This window comes from Vicugna pacos, chromosome 25 (assembly GCF_048564905.1).
Source record: "Vicugna pacos chromosome 25, VicPac4, whole genome shotgun sequence".
Classification (NCBI taxonomy): Eukaryota; Metazoa; Chordata; class Mammalia; order Artiodactyla; family Camelidae; genus Vicugna; species Vicugna pacos.
In genome coordinates, this window is record NC_133011.1 from 2,913,233 (window position 1) to 2,936,213 (window position 22,981).

General features: G+C 38.8%; 1 protein-coding gene across 4 annotated transcripts in view; it reads left to right on the top strand.

Annotated features, from left to right (window-relative positions):
• Positions 1 to 14,810, top strand: part of SLC26A7 (solute carrier family 26 member 7) — a 135,250-nt gene extending 120,440 nt beyond the window's left edge. For 3 of the 4 annotated variants that reach the window (XM_031691146.2, XM_072949441.1, XM_072949442.1), the window contains 4 exons: positions 5,103 to 5,203; positions 10,418 to 10,472; positions 10,556 to 10,659; positions 11,765 to 14,810. In XM_031691146.2, coding sequence (XP_031547006.1) covers positions 5,103 to 5,203; positions 10,418 to 10,472; positions 10,556 to 10,659; positions 11,765 to 11,800 — 296 coding nt within the window. In that variant the 3' untranslated portion in view covers positions 11,801 to 14,810. Of the gene's footprint in view, positions 1 to 5,102; positions 5,204 to 10,417; positions 10,473 to 10,555; positions 10,660 to 11,523; positions 11,745 to 11,764 lie in introns of those variants that run through there. The other variant, XM_015243978.3, reaches the window with a different exon arrangement.
• Positions 14,811 to 22,981: the final 8,171 nt, after the last annotated feature.

Genomic DNA, 22,981 nt, shown 5'->3' on the forward strand with positions numbered 1-22,981 from the left:
CTGAACATCCCCTGAGTCGTGGGCGCGCTGTCAGGTGCTATATATCCAAGGATGAAGAAAACAGGCATGATTTCTGCCATCACGGATCCTGGAGTCCAAAATCACCCCCTCATCCAGCTCCCCAAACCAGCAGCCCAGGTGTGTTGGTTTCCTATTGCTGTTACAAATTGCTACGAACTTAGTGGCTAAAAACAACACAAATGTATCATCTTATAGTTTTAGAGGACAGAGGCTGACATGAACCTTAGGGGAGAAAATTAAGGTTTTGGCAGGACTGTATTTTTCCTGGAGGCTCTAGGGGAGGATCCTTTCATTTCCTTGCCCTTCTGAATTTCTGGAGGCCATCCACATTGTTTGACCCCTGTCTTCAGACGAGATCGGGCGTGTTCAGGGTGTATGGCCGTAGACGCCTCCCCCCATCTTCAAATCAGCAGTGTTGGCATTTTCAGATCTCTCTCTGACCTCGTCTTCCATCACCACATCTCCTTCTTGTGATTACATAGGAACATGCTCCCCTGCCAATAATCCAGGGTAATCCCCTCAAGAACCTTAATTTAATCAAATCTGCAAAATTTGTTTTTTCATATAAAGCAACCTATCCCACAGGTTCCAGGGATGAAGACATAGACATCACCAGGGCCATTACTCTGCCTCCCATGCCAGCTCACTGCTGTATCTCCTTAGCACTTCCTGCAGGACTTTTCCAGCCTTTCTGATAGTTCAGATTACTAGTTCAGCTGACTGGCTGCCTAGCTTGGCTGTGAACCTCTTCAGGGAAGGGACCATCATCTCTCTTGTCCATCATTCTGTTTGTTTTTCTCAGGACAGTGCTTGGAGTAAGCACCCGATACTTCTGTAAGTCGATGACTGCCTGCCTGAATAAATGAATGAATAAGAGAGACGCTCAATCATATGTGCACGTGTTTTGCACAGACAGTGTTTTGGTTTGTCCTAATTATTTCTGATATCCTTGTTTCCTTGAGAAGCTAGAGATATAAATCTGCTTCTCAACAGTTACTCAATATCAACAGAAAATGCCTTCTTTTAAAACCCTATGAGTGACACACAGGCTGTCAAGAACCCTTTGAAGTATAAAAGAATCATTGCTAAATGATGCAATGATGAATACTTTTTAATTAAAGGAGTTAATGAATATTCCACAGGGAAGAGCTCGCTTGCTCAGTCTGGAGTTAATTGCCCACCCACACCTGATGGTTAACTTCTTTCTGAAATGTTGTGTTTGTAGGTGAAGCCCATGGTTTCCCACACCCCACGTGGGCGTTAAGTAGTTGTCTCCTTTGCACGTGCTCCAGGCTTACCTCATTTTGCTTAAGGCAAGATATTAGCTGTGCTTTCAATTTCCTCTTTTCTACAACGATGTGATTTTTATTGCACTGGTTAATTTACTCAGAGGCTTAGAACACAAGGTTATAGGCATAAAAGCAGAACAGTGGCAGAACTGAGAGGATACTGTGTACAAGAAAACCTAACTTATTTTGGAAAGATTTCAGGAATGTTCATTGTATTTAAATTTTCATTTCAGTGAATTGGTAACTACCATCAAGGATGTCTTTTTTTATTTACAAAAAAATCATGAATTGCTTCTCTTAAAATAAGTTACTTAAGTTATTATCCACAACTACATGGCACAGTTCTTTCATTTTGCTTTATTTTATTTTGTTTTCTGTGGTCTGAAAATGTGCACGTATTTTGATTAAAGGAACAAGAAAGGGAAAACTCAGATGTAAAAATGAAAGACAAAGCAAGAACACTCTGAAACAATGGAAGGAAATGTTCTGTTTTGCTGTTGATCAACCCCAAACATTTTCATAGTTAACAATGTATCATCACTTCAATTATGAAATAATTACCCAAAAAACAGAGAATGGCAAGTGTCATTTACAAGTGAAACAAGCATGATAGGATAGAAAAGAAAAAACAACTTGTTTCTTAAATAATTTTCTGTACCCTTTACCATCATTTATTTATTATTATTTACCCTTTACCTAGTCATTTATATCTAGTGATCAATCTCTCTAAATAACTTATAAGCAGTTTTTCCACTGGAATATTGGGTTCAGATCGACAAGTACGTTTCTTATGAAATTTCCTGAAGCACTGAATTTATAAAATTTCTAAGATCTTCTTTGACCTAAGTGGAAGAAAGTACCAGAAATAATTAGCCATGTCTAGCTGGCTAAGGAGTGGGGATGACAGAACTCATGCCATCACTTTAAAGTTGTAGATAATAATTTATGAAGCTTCTTTCATGAAACACAATGCATTGACATTTCCTAAATAAAACAACTGCTAATATTTTTCGATTATGTTGAATATATATTGAATTATATTGAATATTGCCAATGACAAATATGTTCTCTAGTAAATAAAGAGTGAGGCTTAAAGATCTCAAAAAATTCATAACTTATTTCATTTGAGGGGATTAGGTATTAATGATAACTTTTTTTACATACATTTTTTGGACTAAGGATTTTAGATTTAGTGCATTTTGAAATAAGTACTATATTGTAAAAGACATGTCATTTGTTAAGAACAGCACAGTATAAGGAGACGCAAAAAAAGACTTTACTCATTTTGTTATCAACTGGTATCATCACTGTCATTTTAAAATCTATTCTTAAAGATGTCAGAGGTTTAGGTTGTTTATTTAATCCAAGCCATTTTTTTTAAATCACTGATTATTTTCTTTGTGTTTAATAAGAGTACCCAGGTTGAAGTAGTGATGTGCTGGTAAATCTTTAATAACAGCTCTTGGAGTGGAGAATGTGGTGTGGAGGGGTGGAGAAGCACTTACCTGTTGCATTTGCCAGTTTCCATGGTGTAAATATTTCTCCTTGGACTGATTCCAAGTTACCAACATGCTCTCATTAAACATGGAACTGAAAAGATATGTACACAGTTGACATTGCTGAGAAAATGTCAGAAGAGCTCCTCTGAGCTGTCCTTTAAAAACCATACATTTTATTTTCTAAAACAGATGTTTCAGTAGTATCTGCATAGGAATCCTTTAAATTTCGAACTCCGTGGTACATTGCAAACATGATTACTTTTCTAAAGCTTTTTATATCTAACTTTGTAAAAAAATACCTAAATCCATTATATATATTTTATGTATATATATATCATATGAATTATTAAACTTTTTATAAGGAAGCTTATCTGATGTTTAATTGTGAGTGAGAAATTCTCATGCTCTGAAAAGTCAGTAAAATGTTTCCAAATTGGATAAAAATATATTTATGAATCATAAAAAATTTACAAGGGAATACACATCCCAGATAAATAATGAGCCGATGTCTTAGCAACTCTTTTTAATATTTATCTAGTAATTCTGCCTCTGTAATTCTAAACAAAGTGGAATAAAGTATCTCTTATCTAATTAATATAGTACCAACCTGAGTGTGTGTGCGCCCACGCATGCGTGCATGTGTTTACGCGACTAGGAGATAAAAGGAATAATATGTATCAGCGTTCCACTGTTTATCTTTGCTTAGGACAGGGTACATGTTTTAATTTTTCCTGTGATCTTAAACCCCCCTCCATCTCTGATAGTGAGCAAGGGCACATTATATCTGAGGATATAAATAAGAGCCCTTGCATAGTAGGGGTGGGTCCTATGCTTAGTTAGGCAAGTATTGAATGATAATGATCACTACCGAGTGGCCATTTGATGAGCTAAATTGTGGTCACTTTCCATTTTGTTTGAGGTTCTAATTAATCATTTTCAGCCCATGGTAGCAAAGCCTGAATCTGTACTTGCCCTTAGCCCTCCTTCTCATGGGAGACAGCACTGAAGTGCCTGGCATGTAGTAGGTCCTTAGTAAACGTTGGTGGAATGGGAACAGGAGGAGTCTGAGATTTCAAACTATCAGCGTTTAATTAAAGCTGCCCATATGATTGAATGCTTACAGCTCCATATTGTTTCTACTGTTTGTAATTACATATATCCATCACGGCTACTCTTGCAGGAAGCCTTCCTTGATTGCTCCCAGGAGATGTCTCCTTGTAAATTTCCATTCTTTTTCATTTTTATTCATATATTATTTACCAATCTTATCCCTTGGTGCTCAAGGATAAGTTCCTAGAAGAAAGAAATAGGATCTTTCACATTTGTATCATTCACTACATTTCAAAAAATTTCTTGAGCAGACTCATGCTTTATGGTTATTTCAATTAATAAATATGAATACAGATTTAAAGATGAAACTTGGACACAAATCCTATACCTGAATTCTACTTTTAAAATATATTAAAAATTACTTTTAGCATTTCTGCTTTTCCTAACAGTTACAGCTCTGTATAAATGTTCAACATTTTTTCTGTATTTTCTGCTCACCTGTTTTTACCTCTCAGCAGCAATTTTTACAAATGCCTGATTTCCCTCATACTTCCTCAAAGTTACTTGAGAAGCAACCGTATTTCCATTTTTCTGTAGCCACCATGGAGGGAAACCATGGACTTTTTTTTCCCGTAACTTTTTTTTTAATTGAAGTATATAGTCAGTTACAATGTGTTAGTTTTTGTGTACAGCATAATGTCCCAGTCATGCAAATATATACATATTTGTTGTCATATTCTTTGTCATTAAAGGTTATTACAAGATAGATTGAATATCTTTTCCTTGAAGTGTGACTCAAAAATTGTATAAACTTCAGGCACCACAAAATAGGACTCTACTGCTGGGCAGACCCATGAGGGAGACTGTGTGATACTGTGGAAAAGCCTCATTTCTAGGCTGTGTTTAGCACTAACTTGCCAGGTATCCTCTCAGAATCATTTAAACTTGCCGATCAAACAAACTTTCACAGTTTGTTTATCTGTGAAATGATACTGGTAATTAACCTATCCCATCTTCCCATCTGAGTTATCTAATAATTACCTGAAATAACATCTGAATGATCAAAACTCAAAGAGTTCAAAAATAATTAGTAATTAACTGAAAAATGTTACAAATTAAAAAGTGTTTCTGGAATTTGGTCCTGTTAAACATAAGGCCACTGTTAATTTTCCCAATGTCAACAAAATTAGCAGCAAAAGTCTCTAGGAATTCTCCCTAACTCAGCTCTCTGCTCCCCCTGCAGAAGAAGCTACGCAGCCCTGCCTGAACGAAAAGTGCTCTTTAATCCTGGACTGCAGTGGATTGACCTTTTTTGACTCTTCTGGAGTCTCCATGCTTGTTGAGGTATTTGTACTGCTTGTGTTTGGACTGATTCCTTCCCTTTTTAGTAACAGGGTTTTCATCAGCCTCTCAGCTCTGGGGTCCTGACCCTGCTCACTTCAATGCTCATCTCATCCATTCTGCCCAAAGGACATAGAACTTTCTGCCTCCCACCGCTGTAGATTCATTTTCAGGAGATCCCATCAGGTTGCCAGTAGGGGTGGGTATGGGTGGGTGTCACATGGGGCGGTCAGAGAGAACTGAGCATAGACTCGAGATGCAGTGCGCACTGCACATGCTGGGCTGTCAGATCACAGGCTTCTAGAAGGAAGGAGGAGAGTCCCCTCCATGAGCGAGTGGCCTGGTGATGGCAGGACACTGTCTGTCACATTGTGGATGGGCGCAGTTTGACCTGGTATGACTCCTGGTCTCTGAAATAATGCCAGTGCAGGCTTTTCTCGGTTCTCTTGAGGGATGGTGTTTACTTCTCCACCCCATGATCTCCATGGGGTCTCCACGATCCTGGCTGCAAAAAAGAAAACTATTTTTTCTTTAAAACAGAAGTCTCCATTTCTTTAGATAGCACACCTAATTTTGCCAATTCAAGGAAAACTCAGACAACTTCTGGAGTTTTTTCCTCTTTTTCCTAGAGTGACTACCAAGTCAACAAGGAATGCACCCCCTTTCTTATTTCTACTTATTCTCTCTCTCAATACCCTAAATATGGGCAAAGATCTTGAAGATCGGGCAATGTCCATTTCTCAACTGTCCTCAGTTCTCCACCAGCCTCTGCTGCATGGAACTCAGTTCACCTTGACTTTGGCTGTTTGCTCCCTGGGGGTTCTCTTACCCTGACCTCCTGCTATGTGAAGCTTTGCCTTCAACCAAAAACTTCCTTTCCATTGTTTGACCCTACAAATTTCACTCAGTCCTCCCTGAATGCTAGTTCTGTCTGCTTAGCTCAGGGAAGTGGCTGCGTTTTGCTCAGGTGCCCCATTGTCATGCCATGGCCCAGAAACTGCTTTGCAACAGAGAGCTGAGCTGATCAGAGAGCTCGCCTCATCTGTTTTCTGTCTCCCAGAGAACTCAGCCCTCTGCTGTCTGTTCCCATTGCCTGAGAACAATTTGTATGTTTTGTCCAGTTTTTTATGGAGGATGGGACAGTCTTTCTGTTAGTTACCCATCATGGCAGGAAGTCAAGAATTAGACATTGACTTTCAAAGAGTTAAGATGAGTAGTTTTTAGAAGATCTCACATAGATTTTGATTTGTTTCCTTATGCTGTTGCATAACTGTATCTCCATTTATATTTTAAATTTGAAATGTTCCACCTTTCAAACTCAAGATATTACAAAGATCAGCTTTAGTCCAACTTCCCCTGAAGGTATGGTGGGCCTATGCGGAGGGAAGCCACATAGTATGTGACAGTCGGAGTGCAGTGTCAGCTCTGTCACACCTGCTGGGAGGTATTGGGCAGCATCTAACCTGGTGGATCTCAGTGTATTCATTCTGTAAAAAGGAGGGGGTTATTTTGTTTCCGAATAAGCAGACATTCAAAAAAGAAAGAAATTATGCAAAAAAGAATTGAGTTTTAAATATCCTAGCCCTTAAGGCTAGTGGCTATTTTTGGTAAGTAAGTCGCCCTTTTCCACATGTAATATGCTTTTGTTTTCTTGTTGCTCACCATAAAAGCTTCACACAGTTTGGCATAGGGTTTAACCTGAATAATTTTCTTGCGTCTAAATCTGGACTGTAAACAGATAGTCCCTCATCACTGGAAGGCTTCTCGTGTTTAGCATTTTTATTTACTGTGTTGCCAAGGTCTAGAAGAGCACTGTTAAACCTGTATGTATAAAGGTCACCTGGGGAGCTTGTTTAAAATGTAATCTTAAACTCTGGAGAGGGTGTGGCGAAAAGGAAACCCTCCCAGTGTTGGTGAGAATGTAGTTTGGTGCAGCCACTATGGAGGACAGTATGGAGATTCCTTAAAAACTAAAAATAGACTTACCATATGATCCAGCAATCCCACTCCTGGGCATACATCCAGAGAAAACAGCAATTCAAAAAGATACATGCACCCTGGTGTTCACAGCAGCATCATTTACAATAGCCAAGACATGAAACAACCTAAATGTCCATTGACAGATGACTGGATAAACAATGGACTACTACTCAGCCATAAAAAAGAATGAAATAATGCCATTTGAAGCAACATGGATGCACCTAGAGATTATCATAATAATCATGAAGTCAGACAGAGAAAGACAAAAATCATATGATAGGATTTATATGTAGATTCTAACAAGAAGACACAAATGAACTTATTTTCAAAATAGAAAGAGACTCACAGATGTAGAAAACAGCCTATGGTTACCAAAGGGGAAGGAAGGGGGAGGCATAAATTGGGAGTTTGGGATTAGCAGATACAAACTTCTACATACAGAAGAGATAAATAGCAAAGCCTTACTGTAGAGCACATGGAACTATATTTAATAACTTGTAATAACATATGAAAAAGAATATATATGTATAACGGAATCACTGTGCTGTACGACATTGTAAATCAACTATACTTCAATAAAAAATAAAATGAAATGAAACGCAATCTTCTGATGGTAACTGGACTCAGGCTGATCATTTCAAAAGATAAAGTAATACTACGTCACTGTGATGTGTCACAGGAACTAGCAGAGTGTTGTAGGTCAGCTGTACTCCCCAGACAGACAGACAAACAAACAAACAAGCTCATAGAAAGAGAGGCCAGATCTGTGCCTACCAGAGGCGTGGGGTGAGGGGAGGGGGAACTGAATGGAGGCAGTGAAAAGGCACAGACTTCCGGATATAAAATAAATCAGTAGCAGGGATGTGATGTACAACATGATAAAGATAATCAAGGCTGCTGTATGTTATGTGTGAAAGTTGTTGAGAGAGTAAATCCTAAGTTATTATCTCAAGAAAAAAGTATCTCTTTTCTATTTTAAAAATTCTGTATCTATATGAGATGATGGACGTCCACTAAACTTACTGTGGTGATCATTTCTTGATGCATGTAAGGTACATCATTATGCTGCGCACCTTAAACTTACACAGTGCTGCGTGGCAGTTATAACTCAGTAAAGCTGGGAGGTGAAAAATCTCAGTCTTCTGAGTCCCGGTTCTGGCCCAGCAATCTTCATTTTAAACACCCGTGGGTGGTCCAAGGATCATGTTTTAAGAAACGCTAGACCAGGATTGTCCTTTTACTGGGAAGAGCCGGTTATGTATTTTTGTTTGCCTGTATTTTGAGTTTGTTTGTGAATTTGCTCCAGCATTTATCAGCCGCCCTCTCTAGATATTGCAAATCAGGACTTAGAATTAGTGAAAAGGAGGAAATGGTTACTTATTCCCACTGAGATTAGGGCCTAAGGTTGAAAATTCAGAGGAATTCAAATCATCTTCTAGGTATTGGGCGTGCTGAGAAAGGACTTTTAAAAATTCATCTTAATGGTTTTAAAATACTACACAAGGGCATGAAGGAATAAGTCAACCAATCCATTTTATTTTTAAATTGGCAGAAAATGACATTTGCCCTTGGCCTGGTGTTTTTCATCTGTATGTACAAAACCAGCCGTCTTGTATCAGAGCTCCCGTTTAAATTTCCTTATTACTATCTGGTTTATTTCACCACAGTTACAGTAAATCATGCTGTATGTTCAGAACATAGACTTTAAAGATAGACAAACTCTGGATCCAAATCTCAGCTATCTAACCAGTTCTAGGAGCTGGGCTTAAGTATTTGTTTGCTTTTCTGCAAACTAGAAGTAGGAATGCCCACTTCATCACGCTGTGAAGCTCTTAGAAATGACATATTGCATATAAAGCATGTGAAAAAGTTTCTAGAATTTAGTAAGTGCTCAGTGATGCTAGCTTTTATTGTTTGTTCTCATTTTGGCGAAAGTCACTTCTTAAAATAATATCACTGCAATTAATCCTATTTCTTAATTTCTGCCATCCTGAAAGAGGGTCCAGGGTAAAGAGCCACAGAGTGTCTTTGATGATGCATGTCTTCCTGCTTTCTAATAACACTCCCCGGATTATTCTCTTAGTCGCTTTGGTATAAGGAATATTCTCCTAAGAGCTACAGGTTGGAGACAGTAGAGTGAGTTTAATTTCTTCTTCTACTTAGGATACCAGAGAGGCTGGCAAACTGGAGACTATGTTGATCAGCATCAACAAACCAACCATAGCAATGTGCTCATTCTTCACCGAACTTAAGAAAAAGTACAACACTGACAGATCACTTTGAATTGTCATTTTAACTTACAAAAACAGGAGCCATGCATTCAATGGAAAAATCCCAGTCCATGTATTGTTTATTTGTTTGTTTGCTTGTTTATTTACTGTGCTCAGAGTGATACATCTATTATTCCACAATTTCCCTGCCATAGGAAGAACTGCTTATTGCTGGAAGAACAGAAGGGACATTTGGGAGTGTATCACACATACTCTTAGAATGTATCTTAAATGCACGTCTCTACATTGTATATGTAAGCTACATCACTGTTACATGACCAAGTCCGTCCTGCTGTCACTAAAACTTCTAGATTTACTTTTACTGAGCTTCATGAGCTGACTTTGGTCTGGACAAATTTAAAATCAGGGCCTTCAGTAAGGTGGTTACTACTTGAGATTTTTCTAGGACTTAAAGGAGGCAAGACTCTATAGTACACCAAGCAAATTAGTTACAACCCTAAAAATGGAAGCTGGGCAATCAGACTTTGCTTCGATTATAATGAGGTTCTCAGCTTACTGTCCATGGGTGGGGTTTAGAGAATTCATGAATATTTACGAATTGTTGAAAAATATTAAAGTAAGCAGTAGGTCAGCAATTTTCATTGTATTCATTTATGGGTCCTTGACTTCCAATAAAAGACGGTGGAGAACAATTTTATGTCATTCTTACAGGGAAGGAAAGGTGGTGTTTTTATTTTTATTAAATGGAATGGAAAATATTAAACAAAGTTAGTTACATGAAAGGTAAATGCCCTGCTGCACTCATCTTGGTGTGCTGAGACAGCCTCTTTCAGAAACGTGCCCGTGTGCCTGCCGGTGTGACAATGCCGCCCCCTGGTGGTCTGACATCATAGACGCTGGCTTTGTTTTTTTAACTAGAAATTGTCCTTTCCTCTAAAAGCCTGTCTTATTCCTTCCTGCCAGCTATCCTGAATTAATTGTGGGTGTACTTTTTCAACTCTTCCAGGTTTACACGGACAGTAACAGCAAGAGTGTGGATGTGTCATTCGCCCACTGCACAGGTAAGGGAGTAGCCTTGGCTAACACTGAACACGATCCTTCCGCTGCTCTGTGTATCCTTATATCATTTGTGCTTTTCTTATAGCTTCCTTGATAAGAGCAATGAAATACTGTGGGAACCTAGATCCAGAGAAGCCAATTTTTTTTGAATCAGTGCCTGCCGCATTAAGTAGCATCCATTCAAATAAGGTGAGTTGAGCAAGTTGGCAGGCAGGAATTAAAACAAAAAAATTGAAATGTAGAATCAAGGGCTTTGCATTTTTTTTTTTAATGTTGGCCTATTATCCCACTGACATCAAAAAACCTATTGAAATATGAACCCCCCCCCCCGGGAGTCCTCTGCTCCAAGTAAAGGAATTTTTTCATTCCTTTTTTGGACAAGTTATGAACATTGTTTAATAATTTGGATCTTCCACCAGTATCCCTGCTCAGAGAATCTGATAATCCACCTGGTAAATGCAAACTGCTTGCTTATAAAATAAATGCGTCTTCCAGGATACGTTGTCCTGGGAATCTGAACCCACCCTGGTCAAATGCAAAAACTCTAAATATAGCCTTGAAGCTTTTTTCTGCTCTGATGCCCTTTGCTCTAAGCTCATATCGCCATCGTTGGGAATGCTGTTGGCAGAGCCAGCACTCAAAGGGTCGTCAGTGTCACAGTTACCTCCCAGCACTGGGCTTTATGGTTAGTTTTAGAAATGCTCATAGAGCTTTGGTTTCCTGCCATTTTCCCTGACTTTGAATTGCTTTGCCTTTCCTTATCCCCAGAACAACATTTGTTGCCTTCCCAAGTCATCCTATTATGTGCAATCAGAACAGTATGTATTTATAAAATAATAATAATAATAATAATAATAATAATAATAATAATAATAATAGCAATAATAATAGCAATAATAATATTATTATTACTAGTACTCTTGTATGCCTTTCATTGAGTGCTCATTATGTTCCAGAAATATGCTAAGAGCTTTACTTATATCAATTCACTGGATTTGCCACAGTCCTACGATACGATTATCTACTAGCCACTATTATTTAATCTACTTTCAGAAATGAGGAAACTGATGCCCCGGGAAGTTCCACCATTTGTAAGTGATGGAGCCAGTTTCAAAGTCCGCAGTCTGACCGTGGACTCGGAGCTTTAAGCTTCTGTGCTCTGATGCCTCGGAGAATGTCTGTTTTCTTAGTTTAGCTGGACAGCTTGCTTCAGATACTGCTATTCTTTGACTGTGTTATCAACTTCAGAGTCAAGTCAGTAGCCAGGTGTTAATTTCTCCCCCTTCTATTTCAGAGTCTGAGCAAACTCAGCGACCACAGTGAAATGTGAGACTCTTTCGCTGCAATACAGCTTTTTTTTAGCAACTGCCCCGAAGAGGCCATACTCAAGCATTTTGCACAACCTTTTTGTTGTTTAGATCCTACAAATTGACCTCTACTTCGACAAGTGTGCTGTGACGTAGCAATCACATAACCACTGGTCAAGGTTTGCCGACAATTTTATCGTCTTTGTTAGTAAGCAAATTCACTGTGCAGGTTATTTTAGTTATTTTATAAAAATCAGTATACATTTAGCTTTAGTGTCCTGAAAGGTAAACATGAATTTATTTGCTTTTTATAGCACAGTATTTTGTGTTGTTTTAATTCTGTTCTGTTGTAAGTTAATTTGTAAATCTGAGAAATACTTTGTCATATAATGAGAGATTTAGAACATTTGCAAGCCATTTGTAAAAATCCAGGATCATCCTTAACTAATATGTGAAAACAACTTAGCAGGTGGGCCATTTTCCCTTACCAAAGAAAGAGAAGTCATTGAATATCAATAAGGGTAAATGTTACTTCATGCAATCGATACGAAATTCACAGATAAGTCAAACAAAAAGCAAATGACAAACGAGAAACCATTCTTCTCCGTACCTTTCCGTGCACGGAAGTCTTCAGAAATGCGTTGAAAATAACCAGTATCCTGTGAAACCAAGTTCTCGACGTTAGTCTGTTTTGCTGTGAATGTTGGAAATGCTTAGACTCTTCAGACCTCATAGCCCTAATTTCCACATCCCGCCCCACAAGAGTCTCTGTTTTCAGCTGAAGTTTTGCTGGAACGAGAGAATGTGGAAGTTGCACATTTTATATTTTTTCACAGATATGATCTTTAGATGAAAAAATACCACCAGTAGAATAGTTTTGTGCTATTCCAACATGGAATTAGCTGTAGTAGGTTGGGACTCTTCTATTTCTGAGACAGAGTCAATACAATACAATACAATACATTTCTCTCTCTATATATAGACAGATCTCCAGAGTACGAGTTTTTTTCTTTTGTTAAAGGAGAGCTTGGACAAGTGATTATTTGCAAACCCACAAAACCAGCAGGATAATTGACAAACACCACAGGCCAGACTGACCTGTATAAATGATTGTTTTCATGTTTCTACATATATTTTCAATCACATTCTATTACACAGTTTCATTTCTTTAGTTAGCAATTTGATTTACCTATGAAAAAAATCTCACTTTCAAAAACAGGTGTAGGCACATGCTTTAGTTTTAAGGCACTTTAACTCTTCCAGAAATTACTAGTTAACAAAAAGCCAAGAACTTTAAAGTGAATTTGAAAGTAGTTTGAAAACAAAATAGAAGACTGGTAATTTAGGTGTTTTTGTGGACATCGGTAAGAGTAAATGCTAATGTCTGCCAAGTCGTGTAATGGTCCCTAGTAAATGTGTGGTAAACATTTGTATGGCCCTTATTTTTACCATTAAGCTCTAGGTAGACAATGTAATAACATGAAAGGAGAGAAACAAATGTTTCCAATTCTTATAACTTATTTAGACATTTCAATTTTGATTGACATGAACTACAAAGAATAGCGTTTGTCCCACAGAAAGCCTCAATCCCTTCATCACTAATTTGGATTGAAATAACTGAGGCCAACTTTCATTCCCATCAGATACTGTTCCAACAAAAGGTGGAGATAAAAATTAGATTACCTCCTCTGTCTGATTAAATTATTCCGAGGGTGGATGGGGGCAACATTCACCATCTCTAATCCATTGGTCATTGGCACATAAACAAGAGTCAAAGTTAAGAAAGAACATATGTTTTGCTGTGTATAAATTGATATATTTCTGGGCAACTGTGGCCTATTATTAAATTCACGCACTGTAGGCATTTTCTAATTTGTTAGCGATTATGGACTATAGTTGGCATGAATATCGTTACAGTTAATCAATAAATGATTTCTTCTGTTTTATTATCCAAGTTGAGACACAATTGTCTGAGAAGATGTATTTGAAAGCATTTAGTGTTTGTAGTAGACATTTAATGGATAAAACTTAAAACCCAGTAAGTCTGGTGTCAAATGTTACTATTATTTTCAAAGTAAAGGAAGACCAAAGCATGTACCATAAATAACCCTTTGTTCTAAGGCTCCCCCTCCATACTAAGGTCACGGTAACTGTTGACCTGGAGAAACTCCCTGGAGTTAAGTCCTGAGAGCCCAATAGCTAAACACGAGTTTCAGACACACGAGATTCTAAGACATAAATGTTTATTTCAAAACAGACATTAACAAAACCAGAACTGCAATATGGTCCTGAGCTAGAATGTTTCTAGTCATGCTGAATTGTTTTTATGAAGATTGCCTTACTTTTGTATATGACAAACTCCTTCCATATCCTTTACTATGGTAAAGGAAAATTGGGAAAAATTAAAACTGACCTATAAGAATGTTACATACTTAATAGAGAGATGTACATAAATTAACTGGAAAGTATGTAACCTGGAAAACATTGTTAACATTACATTTATGCAAATTAAGTGCCCTTGAGTTTTACCATTTGTCTTTCATTTTAAAGGTTATTTGCCCCCAATTACATGATTCAAGTGTTATAAAATCTAGCTTGAACTACTTTGCAGTAATTTATTTGACAGATCTCTATTGTATAAACGCATAATGTAATGAGGAAAGAGATCTCTCTTTTTTAATGAAAACATTAATGTGTTAATACCCTCTGTGGATAATGTTTGACATTTAATAGTTACTGAAATATATTAGTATGTTGTTGAACATACAAAAGCCTAGAAATGCGTGTTCTGCATTCTGTGGGATGATGATCTAATTCAGTATAGGGTATGCTTTTCGGCAGTGATTTTGTTGTCAGATTTTAAATAGGGTATTAAATGAGGCTTGCACAATCCAAAGTATTTTAGATAAAAATCAGATAGTCTAATATGCCACACTTATATTTTTATATTTTCAATGTATTTAATTATCTTTTAAATAATCCTTTGTACTGACTTAGCATATAACAACCAATTTACATGGAAATAAACTGAAATATGATAACTATTATGCTTACACAGATTTGTGTCCATTATTTCAAACTATTTACTCTCCTGTAAAGCAAATAATGCATATTGCTTTCTTAGACTGACCATAGAGTATTATGTGTTGAAAGTTCAGGGAAGTACCTAATACACTTTGTACTTTGTTCTTACCAAAGCTCAACCTAAAATAGTGAGGTGCTGTACCTCAATTTATGGAAGGCTGATAAGGCACATTTTGCTGCAAGATTACGTATACAGAATCCTTTTTCACCAGGTTTAAATCCTTTTTGTTCTAATTTTAATTAATACGTAATTTATTTTTAATTTAATTTGTTTGGGTTATTCATTTATATAGTGTTGTCTTTCCTGAGTTTCTAGGCGGGGTTCAATATTCTCCATCACTTTGAAGTTTACTCTCTGAGGACAAGAAGATAAGGCACTCTTCTACGACGTGCTGGAGGTAGAGCAGTGAATAAAGCAGGAAAAAAGTCCCCGCCCTCGTGGAGCTTACAGTCCAACAAGGGGAGGCAAAATAAAGGGGATACATTTTAAATACATTTATTATAAGTTAAATGACAACATGTGCTAAGAATAAGAATAAGTTAAGGAAAGAGGCTAGAAAGTAGCAGAAAGTGGGTGTCGTGTCCCGAGGTGGAGTGGCAGGAGTGGCGACTAGTGGAAACGTCCTAGTGAGCTCAGAGCAGAGCACCAGCCTGGCGAGCGGGAACAATGGACACCTACTTGCCAGAGCTCTGTGGGTTGAGAAGGCGAAGTGCTGCTGGTAGACGTGGCCAGTGTCCAGGTTCTCGTCCCGTCCCAGGAGGAGTTCAGAGACTAGAGGCGGAGGCTAAGAAAGTAAAGTGAAGATCTATTAAAGGACGGATAGGACACTCTCAGGGGGAGAGCCGGCAGGCTCAGGTGAGCGGCTGCCCTGTGTTTCTTTGGCAAGTTAGTTATACAGGATGTAAAAATGAATAGGCGGAATAGTCACTGGGGAGGGAGGGCTTTGGGGTCGTATTCACTGATTATCATCCCAACTCCACCTTCCCAAGGGGAGGAGGGATTTCTGTCCTTATTTAGTCTGGATCTAAAGTGTCATGGCATTGGTGCATGATGGGTACTTATGATCTGCAAGGCTAATTTTATTGAAATGAGGGCATAATAAGCAATAGGTTACATTCAGACACTGGAAATTCCTGCCTTTTCTCACCTTTCTTTATCCGCCTCCAGGCTTCTTGTCGCCCCAAAACGTGTGACCGCTTATCAGCCCAGAGGTTCCTGCTTATCTCTCTCTGCCCAGGGACCCCTGGTGCTTACGTGATGTGCAGTTTCCTGTATTTGACCTTTGTCCTTCCTTTCTGCCCAGGTCCTGCCATTTGGCCTGTGTCCTCTTTCTCTACACATATCCAGCTATCTGCCTGCTCTAACAAAAGATCAAGGTGGCAGCTGATTCAGCTTCTGGTAGAGCTTTTTTCTGGCTTGTAGACAGCTACCTTTTTGCTGTATCCTCACATAGTAGAAAGAGAGAGTGCTCTCTGGTGTCTCTTTTAAAGAATCCTATAATCCTGTAAGTGTAGGACTTCAGCCTTATGACCTTATTTAACCTTAGTTTCTTCCCTATATATTCAGTTTCCAAATACAGTCACATTGCGGGTGAGGACTTCAATATATGAATTTTAGGGAGACACAGATCCATAGCAGGGAGTTATAAATTTTTATGTATTAAAAAATTCCTTTTTTATGTTTGAAAAATTAGCTTACTAGAATTTTATTTATATTTAACATACTGTGGCGTTTTTGCATCAAAAACATGGTAAACACTTGTGAACTGTCCGGTTAAAGCGTTCCAGGGCTAGGCACAGCAGGTTAGCGTAGGCATGACTAGCCATGCCTGGCTGTGCAGACGGGACTTCGGCCGTGAAGCATGTGAGGTGGTGAGGAACGGGTCTGCAGTCCACCAGTGGTCGTTCGGAAGCTGAGACATCGTATCCCAGTGGTGGTTTCTAATGATCAGCCATCCAGTTAAGAAGATACAATCTAATTAGTGAGCTTTCTTTTAACTTTTGTATTATTTTCAAGAGAACAACAGAGACATGTTTAATTCTACAGGAGTCACAGAAATGGGGGCAGGACAGAGTCCAGACGCTAACAGCCCTGAGAGATTTCCAGTAGTTTTGTTTGTTTCTTTGGGGTTTTTTGCTTGTTTTTTGAGAAGGAAAGATTACTAGGTTCCTGCAGATTAGCTAAGCGCTCTGAAATGATGTCTTCCAGAGTGTTCATCATACAAAACTCCTCACTCACTTTCTATTGGTTCATCAACAGAAGGTCGTTTTGGTCACGCTTCCTTTCTGTCCTAAATAATAAAGACCACTCTCTCTACTGAGTATAGAAAGCTTTTTAGTATTTTTTCCTATTTGGAGCCTTTTGTTTTTATGACCACATTTAGAAATTGACTAATGGATAAGTCCAGTAAGAATCTATATTTAACAAGAACAATTGTTGCATTAAAAAACTAAAATGCTTCAATAATAAAATAAAAAGTGAAACTAGAATTGAGTTTTTATTTTCTTTGCTTCTAAAGGTGCCTTTTCTTCTTGGTTTTGAAGCGATTTCTGGCCTTGTGAGGGTAGAAAAGTAAGGAAAGACAGACTCTTTTAGACTGTAGTGTGTTTTTCAAATCAACTTTCATATTTAATACGCCTGTTTTACACTTCCTAACACCTTGACTTATATACTGCAGCATTCCCAAGCGTCCACGCTCCCCATTTTATTAAATCTGTAGTAAAGGATCTATTCTTTACATACACGTGCCTTTCCTTAGGCTTATGAAGCCTGAAAGAGCACTGGGGAAGGAGGGCAGCGAATGCAGTGCCTGGGCCCTGGTGGCTTTGGGGCAGGAAGAAAGACGGAGGGTAAGGGCAGAAGGTAGTGAGTGTGTGAGGGGGTGGTTGGTTGGCATGAATAACCCCTTGGTGGTATGGTTTCCAGAATCCCTAGATGTCTCCTGGGTCTAAATGCATACTTCATCCATCTTCCAGGGGGCCTGCGGCTCCCAGCAATAGCTGCTTATGTAGCTGGAGTAAATGTTTTAAGAAAGAAGGAATACATGTGAACCATCGCCATGCACTGTGTTAGCCCTAGGAAGGTCAGTTTATGACCTTGCCACAAGGACCTGAGAAAACAAAGCACAGAATAAACTTTGATGAGGAAGGCTGGTTAGAAATCTCTTTTGTAGTTCAGGGTGCCACTGAGGGTGGGGGTGAGAATGGCGGTGTGGTGCTGGGAGGCGGGCTGAGCAGTGTGCCTCAGGCATGCTTGGATAAGCAGAACCCCTCTAGCCCCCCCTCCACCCAAAAGACACAGACATGGCGGAACTGGTGCTGATGAAGCCAGACACAATTCTTCCCACATATCAGCTTTTCCTGGGGCTTGGACCCAGGCCTTTCGCTTTGGCTCTGGAATTAAAATCCGAGAATAGCAGTGTGACTGCCAAAGAAGAGACTGACATACAGTTCTTGTCTTGTGTAAACTTATTCTTCTTTTTTTCAATTCCTCCTCTTCATTCTGCCAATGAAAAGATTGAAGTAGTCAATTAAAACCAATCAAACGATGGTGCCAGCTGTCTCTGAATCTTAGCTGAAATGTGGCCCTTACAATATCTGCACCAGAGTCACCAGGGCTATTTTCTAAATACGTAGATTGAAGCATTCTACCCCAAACCTAGTGCATCACAATTTCTTTGGGGTGAACGTGTGAATAAGAATTTTTAAACCGTCATCCACCTTAGTTTTATGCCCTAAGGTTGGGCATCACAGCCACAAGGGCTTTCTTTAGCTCGGTATTTGAAAGAAGCCCTGCACTCCTCTAATTCGTAGGCACGTGTGTGTTTGTCACTTGCTTTCTTTGGGCTTGTGCCTCAGTCACGGGGCATTGTGGGTGTCCAGCGGATCTGGGTGCTCTTCTTCAGTAACCAGGACTGGGTGTGTAACTCTGGGTATAACCTGGCAAACGCCCATATCAGATTTACCATACCTTTTGAGTTTGTGAGAGTCAGAAAATATCTAAAACATACTGTGTCTATTCATAGACTCCTGGGTGAATTTCCCAAGACTGGAAGTTTGTATTTAACATCTTTCATCATGGAAAATTTCAATCTCCTCCTTGTTTTGCAAATTGATACTATTTCTGACAGATACTAAGGGAGTCATATAAGAAAATGCTCTCATCCTCCAGTTTGCTCCTCATATGTAGCCATTAGAAACACGTCACAAAAGAGAGAGAGAAAGATTTTCCTTCCAGCCTAAGGCTCCGTGGGTAATTATTTTCTTTCAAAGCCTTCATTGAAATTCCCTGTGTAATGCTACCAGAGTGAAGTGTAGTTAAAACCTTTTGTTCTGCACATGTGGAGATGGGATGAAGTGGTGGTGCCAGTAATACCACTCAGCTACTTTTAGTTTGGGGACTGAGACGGATGTAAACCCTTATAGTGACAGAGAAAATAATATTCAATTATGAATCACTGCCAGATGTGTGTATGTACATCTTCAAGTTTCATTTTTCTGGGATATGCTTATATATTTCTTATCCACTTTTTACCTGATTCTTCTTCTGTGGGCAATGGATTTAACTGCATTCAATGTTCAAAAGATCCAAAAATTAATAAAATACATATTTGGATTTCATCTCACAATCTTTTTTGAATTTCTGCTTTAAGGAATCAGAAACTGCTCTAAGTCAATGTTACATAACAATGTTTGTCAACCCAAGTGCTGGAGGAGCTCTGAGGGGGCCTCACTGCACATCTTCCTATGCCCTGCTCGCCCAGGGCAAACCATCCAGGTTAACGCTAATGTGAGGCAAGGAGAGGCTAAAGCAAAGCAGGACATAATAATTGTTAGAAAAGTAACTTGCAGTCTGAGTGAAAATGGAGGGGTGCTTAATATGTGTGGTCTTGAGATCCAGGATCCCAACTCTTTGGTACATACAGACTGCTAGATTATTTGGTACCTGAATGTGGTGGCTGGAAGATGATCACATGTCTGCAGATTGATGTCCCTGAAAATCCCTAGTCACCAGGTGGGTCTTCAGTGCTGTCTGTCAATGCTTTCACTTCTCTGTGCTCGGTGATTCTGCCTTCCTTGCTTTCCAGTGTTCAAAATCATCACCACATCCTTAATTCCCCTTCTAAATCCCATTCCTCAGGGTATCTCACAGGTCAGCTTCCTCCACTTTTAGGAAGCCACTTTGCATCTCTTCCCTCAATGTCCTGTTAATCCTGGCCCCTAAAGGTATACACATCCAAATCCACATGCTCTTGTACTGCTTGAGTTGTGCTTTCTTCTAATCAGGATCAAATCTGCCACGAGAGTCTTCTCCTCCACACCTTGCTTTGTTAGTTTAGATTCACTATTTTTTATATCAAAACTTCCATCTTGCCTGTCCAGGCATGGCTCTATCAATTAGCTCTTCTTTCTAGTGTCTTAATCTCTTTTACTTGACTGGATGTAACCATATTCTATAAAAATCTTTGTTACCTTATTCCCCTCCCTCAAAAAAAAAATTCCTCATCTGGCCATGCTTTCTTTTCTAGCTCTTCTCTCTGCTTATCTTCAGTCTCTCCTGAGTAAACTCTATTCTGATTTGTTGAAATGGTAGCCCACATTTGCTGTTTCAATTTGCTCATCTCTGGCTTTTGCAGTCCAAATTTTGCCCCCATCATACCTTTTAAAGGATTCTAGAAAACATGATCATTCACTTCCAAATTCCCAAAGTCAGTGGTTGCCTTTTATTCCCCTTCTTATTGATCCTCTTTGCTTTGCATACTCTCAACCACTCTCTCTTTCTTAAAAGCATATTCTCTCGGCATCTGAAAACCATTCATGTGTTCAAAAAGTATTTGAACATCTGTTACATTCCAGGTACTGTACTGGTTGACAGGGATACAAGAAAGTAATTTCTTGCCTTCAAGGATATTAGATACTTCTGGGCAAGTCAAAAATGGGTAAAAAGAATTATAACCCAATCTGCTAAGTACTCACAGCTTAAGATACCATTCAGATACCCAGGCTGCCCTTTATGATCACCTGTTTTGTGGTCACTCTTTAAACACAAGATGGCTACCCTGACACAAAATTTAGTTTGAGTCTGATGGTGCCACATAGGCACCAGGAAGTTTTGAAAAGATTTGCTACTTACATGCGCAGCTTTCTGGGGAGAACAGGCCAGCCTTCCCAAGCTGGTCAAAAACGATTTGAGAGATCAAGGGAAGGAGACTAGCTTGAGATTTTTATGGTGGTTAAGAGGTGTGACTGGGGAAAGGGCTCTTGAAGTAGTTTGAACTTCCCACAACACAGGAGGAAGCACTCGAACCTTCTTGTCAGTTTGCCAAGATGAGGGGCAGAAGGGAAACAGAGACATGTTTGGCTGAAAAGCTATCAGCAGTAAGTAGTCAAATAAAAAATGAAGTTAGAGTCTTTATTGCAATTCACACAATTTTGTAGAGAAAAGGGAACCCTCCTACACTGTGGGAATGTAATTTGGTGCAGCCGCTATGGAAAACAGTATGGCGATTCCTTAAAAAACTAAAAATAGACTTACCATATGATCCAGCAATCCCACTCCTGGGCATATATTTAGAGGGAACTGTAATTCAAAAAGATATATGCCCTCCAATATTCATAGCAGAACTATTTACAGTAGCCAAGACATGGAAGCAACCTAAATGTCCATCAACAGATGACTGGATAGAGAAGTGGTATATTTATACAATGGAATACTACTCAGCCATAAAAAAGAATAAAATAATGCCATTTGCAGCAACATGGATGGACCTGAAGATAGTCACTCTAAGTGAAGTAAGCCAGAAAGAGGAAGAATAATACCATATGATATCACTTATATGTGGAATCCAAAAATAAAAAGAGACAAATGAACTTATTCACAAAATGGAAACAGACTCACAGGCATAGAAAACAAAGTTCCCCCCAGAGGGAGAAGAGGGTAGGAAGGGATAAACTGGGAGTTCAAAATTTGAAGATACTAACTACTATATACAAAATAGATAAACAAGTTCACACTGTTTAGCAAAGGGAACCATATTCTGTATCTCATAGTAACCTATAATGAAGAAGAATATGAAAAGGAATATATGTGTGTGCATATATATATATATATGAATGAAACATTATGCTGTACACCAGAAATTGACACAACATTGTAAACTGACTATATTTCAACTAAAATAAATAAATAACACTGAAATTTAAAAAAAGAAAAACTCACCCAGTTTACATTGGATGCCTATCCATTCCTTCCTCTAAAGTTAACACTGACAATATTTCATCATAATTGTTCATTTATGCTTTTAAAGTCATCAGCTATATAGTTATCTTTGCTGTATTCCTGGTTTATTCAATGTTATATTTAACATACGTTTATTGAAGGGATAAATGAAATGACCAATCAAATTCAAACTATGTAAAGATACTAAAAATCTAGGAATCAACTTAAGAAAAGAGGTTGGCACCTTTTCCAGAGACTCAGAAGAGCAGTGTGTTTAGGACAGTGTAAACAAAGCCAGTGAGTTGAAGTAAATCTGGAGAAGTAACAGAACTTTCTTCGAGAAAAAGTTGCTGTCTCTGTTGAACAGTGTGAGCCCTGCCAGTTCTCAGTCACCATTACGCTGTAGTGCCCTAACCTTGACTCCCAGGGAACTGATCCGTACCTTCAGGTGGAGTATGCAGGTACCAGTAAGCTGACATCTGAGTGAGAATCTGAAGTTCCAGTTCCCCAGAGACCTTGCCAGTTTGCGACAGCTCTCAAAAGTTTTACTGATAAAACTCTCTTTTCTAGCAAAGCATAAGTTCCATGTGTCATCAGTAAAAGTACAATAATATGAAAAGAGAAAATCAAGATATTAACTCACCATTACCGTATTTCTGTATTTCATTGCCCACCAAAACCCTCCCTTGGGTAAATGGAAGTTCTATGGTGGTAGATTTTGAATCAATAGAAAGCTAATCTTTTTAGCAGTCAATTATACTGTGTTAATTATCCATTTCTTCTTTGCAAACTACTCCAAACCGTAGCGATCTCTCGTTTCTTGTGACTCTGCGTGTTTGCTGGACTCGCTCACGTTGCTGGGTTCGGCTGGTGAGCCGGCCGGGGGCTGGGCTCACTGGGG